Source organism: Rutidosis leptorrhynchoides, chromosome 2, assembly GCF_046630445.1.
Source record: "Rutidosis leptorrhynchoides isolate AG116_Rl617_1_P2 chromosome 2, CSIRO_AGI_Rlap_v1, whole genome shotgun sequence".
Classification (NCBI taxonomy): domain Eukaryota; kingdom Viridiplantae; phylum Streptophyta; class Magnoliopsida; order Asterales; family Asteraceae; genus Rutidosis; species Rutidosis leptorrhynchoides.
Genome location: NC_092334.1, coordinates 259,933,852 through 259,938,943, shown reverse-complemented (window position 1 = coordinate 259,938,943; position 5,092 = coordinate 259,933,852). Strand labels below are relative to the sequence as shown.

Genomic DNA, 5,092 nt, shown 5'->3' with positions numbered 1-5,092 from the left:
AATATGAAGAACCCAACTATGTTTTCAAACGCCATTTCCCAGCATCACCTCTAACGAAAACAATGATGGAAACACAACAGCCAACAGCAACCGCAACAACTCCATCATCATCAAGTAACAAAATCAGACAACCAACCTAAGTCGACCATACAAAAAAAACATGTTTTAATATTCAGTAGCACTAACAACCAATTACTATATCACAATCCAGGAAAAAAACAAGAAGAAGTCGGCACCCAGCTTCGAAAACCAATCCCTCCAACTCCAGCAAAGGAACAGGAACAAAACACAATCGACCTTGCAACAACTCCAACATCACCAGGTTAGCCTTTCACAAAATTTTTATAAAAACTACGCAGTCTAACCTCAGCTAATAATTCACTCTTTCATAACCCCAGATTGTCTAAATAAGCAAACTGCTAACCAATGAAACACATTCAGTAAAATACATAATTAATTACCACACCACAATGCAGGAAAAAAATCAAGAAGAAACCAGCTGCTAGAGTCAGACGCCAATCCCTCCAACCCTAGCAATAGAGTAAGAACAAAAAACAACCCACACGGATACAAAGAGATCACTCACACCTCGACCAGAACAAGAAACGTCGAAAAAGAAGAAAGACTAAGCAGTGAATCGATCCGCAAAAACAAGAAAAACAAATCTGTAGCATAATAAGCGCACCAATTTTCATTTTGTACATATTAAATGTTGCACAAGTAAATTGTATCTTGGATAATATGTACTCTTGTATGTAATTGTAGCCATTTTCATTGTGAATATATATAGCTGCATTATGCATATAAACCGTAAACTATCTCAAATAATACGTACTCCTATCTATAAGTGCAACCATTTTCATTATGAATATATATAGCTGCATTATACATAAAAACCATATCGAAACGAGATCATCACAGAAACGACCGCAATGTGCGGTCCGTCACATTTCTAGTTTATTTCAAATGCGGTACCTAAAAAAACTTGAAATTCAACGTGGGACCCACCATGGCTCGTTAACAAGCCGTTGCAGGCGCTACTACAGAGCCTGTCGGCGAATTGTTGTATATATGCATGAAACCTTGATGGGCTAATGACCACATATAGGTGTGTAACAAACAAACGGAAAATAATTCTACCTTTTCAACATACTAATTTTTCTACTAATCTAAAATCATGACATATGCATTTCATTAATTCTCTTTACAACCCATAAATTTTAAATTTTTCATGTATCATTATGTAATTGAGTATGTTGAATTGTAGGTTAAATTAATAGATTGATAAATCATTAATCGAAACAAACCCCAAATTGTTGAGTTTGTTTATTTATATTTATTCTTATTTGTGCCTACCGGACAACCTCTCAAAAGACAAAGGACTATAGGCGCAACTGCTTCTGCGTATATATACATCTCAAATCCTTCCTAGGGTTTTCTTTTTCTCTACAGATCAGGGTTAACTCTAGCAGCAGCGGCAGCCTCAAAACCATCATCTGCTCGGAACACTAATCATGGCCGTCGGGTACAACCAGTCACATCTTTGCATATACATACATATACATATACACACATACATTTGATTCATATCTAACATTTCTGTTAAATTAATCCTTGTGTAACAGGAAGAACAAACGTATTTCCAAGGGAAAGAAGGGTGGCAAGAAGAAATTGTAAATCTTCCTTTTCAACCTCATTACTTATTTTTGGTTAATTAATGTTTAATTGATAATTTGAATAATGGTATAAACAGAGCTGATCCATTCTCTAAGAAGGATTGGTATGATATCAAAGCTCCATCACTATTCAGCACCAGGAATGTTGGCAAAACCCTCGTTTCACGTACTCAGGGTACTAAGGTAAACCTGCGATTCATTTTTATTGTTGTTATGTTTCTTCCTTTTATTTTTTATATGCTACTTTAGTATGCAATCTATTAGATTAATCTAATTAATGTATTACAGTGTGTATTGTCTCAGAATTTAATTGAATTCATGTAGTACTCGTAATTACTTATATTACTTATTACTTATATAATGTTATTTAGATTTAGAAACAAAAGTCAGCACTTTATATCTGCAGAGCATGTTTTGTTTTACATAAGTTGAATAGAGTTATTTTACTAATTGGAATTTTTGCTATCTAGATGTATGCAAACGTTTGTTATTGATGTTGTTTTGTTTGTTGGTAAATATAGTGGTATTTCACGAGCTTATACATATCATGAAAATTGATTTTATTTGTATGATCAGATTGCTTCTGAAGGATTGAAACACCGTGTCTTTGAGGTATCTTTGGCGGATCTTCAAAACGATGAGGATCATGCTTACAGAAAGATCCGTCTGAGAGCCGAGGATGTTCAAGGGAAGAATGTTTTGACTCAGTTTTGGGTATAAAATGATTATATATATATATTTTTTATTATTATTTGCGTTTGTTGAATAGTGACCTGTGATTTTAGGTGTAAAGCTGTGAATTTATTTCAGGGAATGGACTTTACGACAGATAAGTTGAGGTCACTTGTGAAGAAATGGCAGACTTTGATTGAAGCACATGTTGATGTCAAGACAACTGACAGCTACACATTGAGGATGTTCTGCATTGGATTTACAAAGAAGCGTGCTAACCAGGTCAAGAGGACCTGCTATGCACAATCTAGCCAAGTCAGACAGGTATAGCATATTTTTTTTTTTGTAAAAGAATATTCAATTAGTATTAAGCATAACTATGCACATGGTTGCAATGTTTGTTGCGGCAGTTTTTGTGATTAGCCCGCCTCATTTCGCCCAAAACGTCCTATTAGTCGTTGAACAATAAAAAGTCGGGTCAAAGTCGCTCAAAAGTCGGATTTATGTTCTGCCTTGTTCAGGTGTAAACAAAAATTCGAAGCCCATTTAAAATGTAATTGGGAAAAACACAGATTCCTTAAAGATAAAGTAATAAATACACTTACACTATAAGTATGGAAACACGATAAATGATCTATATATTATTTAAACTAACACCAAATTATCTTGTTTGTAAATCATTTATTTTTAAATTATTTATGTTTGAAATATTTATATTAAATATATTTATATTTATATATTTATTATAAATAACCTATAAGACTCATTCGTCTTCGGCTCACGTGTTTTTTATCGCTGACTATGCATATATACAAGTAATTATCCACACGCTAATGTAATCTGGACTTACATCCACAAACTACATTTGTAGTTGAATCATGTTTGACAACCTATTCGCTTGTCGTTTTTGGTTGGAATGTTTGACTAGTTTTAACTGCAGTGAATAATCATGTTTGAGGTCATCTATTGGTAATCTTGATTAAATGTTTTGATATTGTTAGATTCGTCGGAAGATGAGGGAGATCATGGTGACTCAGGCACAATCTTGTGACTTGAAGGATTTGGTTCAGAAGTTCATTCCTGAATCAATTGGCAGAGAAATTGAGAAGGCAACATCAAGCATCTACCCATTGCAGAACGTATTCATCCGCAAAGTCAAGATCTTGAAGGCACCCAAGTTTGACATCGGGAAATTGATGGAGGTATCATTCTTTATTTGTATTGAGCTCTTGTTTTTCGTTTTACCAATTTAGTAGTAAATCACATTTGAAGATACATAGATATATGTTAATCACTCATTTTGATTAAGATTATTCAGTTGCACCAACAATTTGGTTTTAGATTTCTACTTTTTTTTTTAATTGGACCAATGAGACTGTAATTGTCCATTTTCTAGGTTTATATATTGAATTACTGAAGTTGATTGTATGATATAACATTTGTGATGTGTAGGTTCATGGAGATTATTCTGACGATGTAGGTGTGAAGATGGATAGGCCTGCTGAAGAGCCGACTCCTGAAGAAACTGAAGTTATTGGTGCTTAAATGAGAGTCTAGTAATTTCCTTTCTTCTAAATTTCGTAAACTCTAAAATATATCGGCTGTTGGTTTTTTGTAAACCACCAGATTATAACCAAGCTTTGCCATGGTTTAATATCTTAATATCTTGTTTTTTAAGCATGTGACTCATTTCAATGAAAGGAGCTTAATACATCAAGGCTTTTTGAGATGGCTAATTAATGTGATTATGTAACAGCTAGTTATGTTCACTGAATATAACAAGTGTTCTTTGCCTTGTCCATTTACGTTGTTTTTGGAGGCTTGTGATCCTCTCAAGTAACATGACCTTGGTTCTTGATTTTGATTCTTGTCTTGCTTTGCCTTCATTTCTGCTGTTTTAGTAGTACGGAGATGTTCATTCCTGATGTTATTTCCTATTAGATACGAGAACAATAGAATACGATATTAAATTTACAGCAAACGATTTGTCATGTCATTCGATTAGGGCCGACCAAAAATTTGTTTCGTTGCTAATGCATTTGTTGGTCTGAAGGAGTTATAAAAACCTACCATGATCACCCAGAATCCATTCGTGCTGAGCGAATGGTTTTGTTTGGACATAACTATTAGTTGGGTGTTTAATTAACTAAATATTTGGTACGTATCACATTTGTTTGCTTAATCTGCTGATAAACCATTGGTACCAATCTTAGTTTAGTTGTCTTTTCCCTCGAGACCAATTTGTACCGTTGAAGTTTAGTATTATGATGATACCTGTTCCTAACAATGTATATTTTACACTCAAACTCATGTTTGTATTCACGTGGAGTTGGATCACTCCCTATGGTCCTAGAGGTGCACATTAAGAATCGGATTTAAAAGAACCTTTCCATTTACCCGAAACCGGTTCTCATAACAATCAGTTCTAGAGAACTGGATCGGTTTTAAAACGATTCTGAAAGGCTGATCTTTCAAAAATTATGGTCATCTTTGTGATATTTTTGAATGTTTATTTGGATTTTTCTAATATGTTTGGACCATTTTACCCCCTGTAGGTTAAGTATAAATGGATTGGTATTGATTTGGTTGAAACACACCACAAACACACTCAAATATCTCTCCAATCTTTCCAGTTATTCTTAATTAACTACTCCATATTTCTTTACTAGTAATCATATATTGGATAACTCGTAGTCATAAGCTTTCTCACTTCTGTTGGAACTTTTTCACGCCTAAATTACACC

General features: G+C 34.0%; 1 protein-coding gene across 1 annotated transcript; it reads left to right on the top strand.

Moving 5' to 3' along the window:
• Positions 1–1,422: 1,422 nt before the first annotated feature.
• On the top strand, positions 1,423–3,954 carry LOC139891766 (small ribosomal subunit protein eS1-like). The gene is made up of 7 exons (XM_071874749.1): positions 1,423–1,525; positions 1,626–1,673; positions 1,754–1,859; positions 2,253–2,390; positions 2,487–2,672; positions 3,350–3,550; positions 3,801–3,954. The coding sequence occupies exons 1-7, from the start codon at positions 1,515–1,517 to the stop codon at positions 3,891–3,893; spliced, it is 783 nt and encodes a 260-aa protein (XP_071730850.1). The 5' UTR covers positions 1,423–1,514; the 3' UTR covers positions 3,894–3,954.
• Positions 3,955–5,092: the final 1,138 nt, after the last annotated feature.

Excerpts from the sequence above, each read along its gene's own strand:
- LOC139891766 (XM_071874749.1), top strand. Across the intron at positions 2,391-2,486 it reads ATGTTTTGACTCAGTTTTGG|GGAATGGACTTTACGACAGA; the intron begins GTATAAAATGAT and ends AATTTATTTCAG. Across the intron at positions 2,673-3,349 it reads AATCTAGCCAAGTCAGACAG|ATTCGTCGGAAGATGAGGGA; the intron begins GTATAGCATATT and ends TGATATTGTTAG.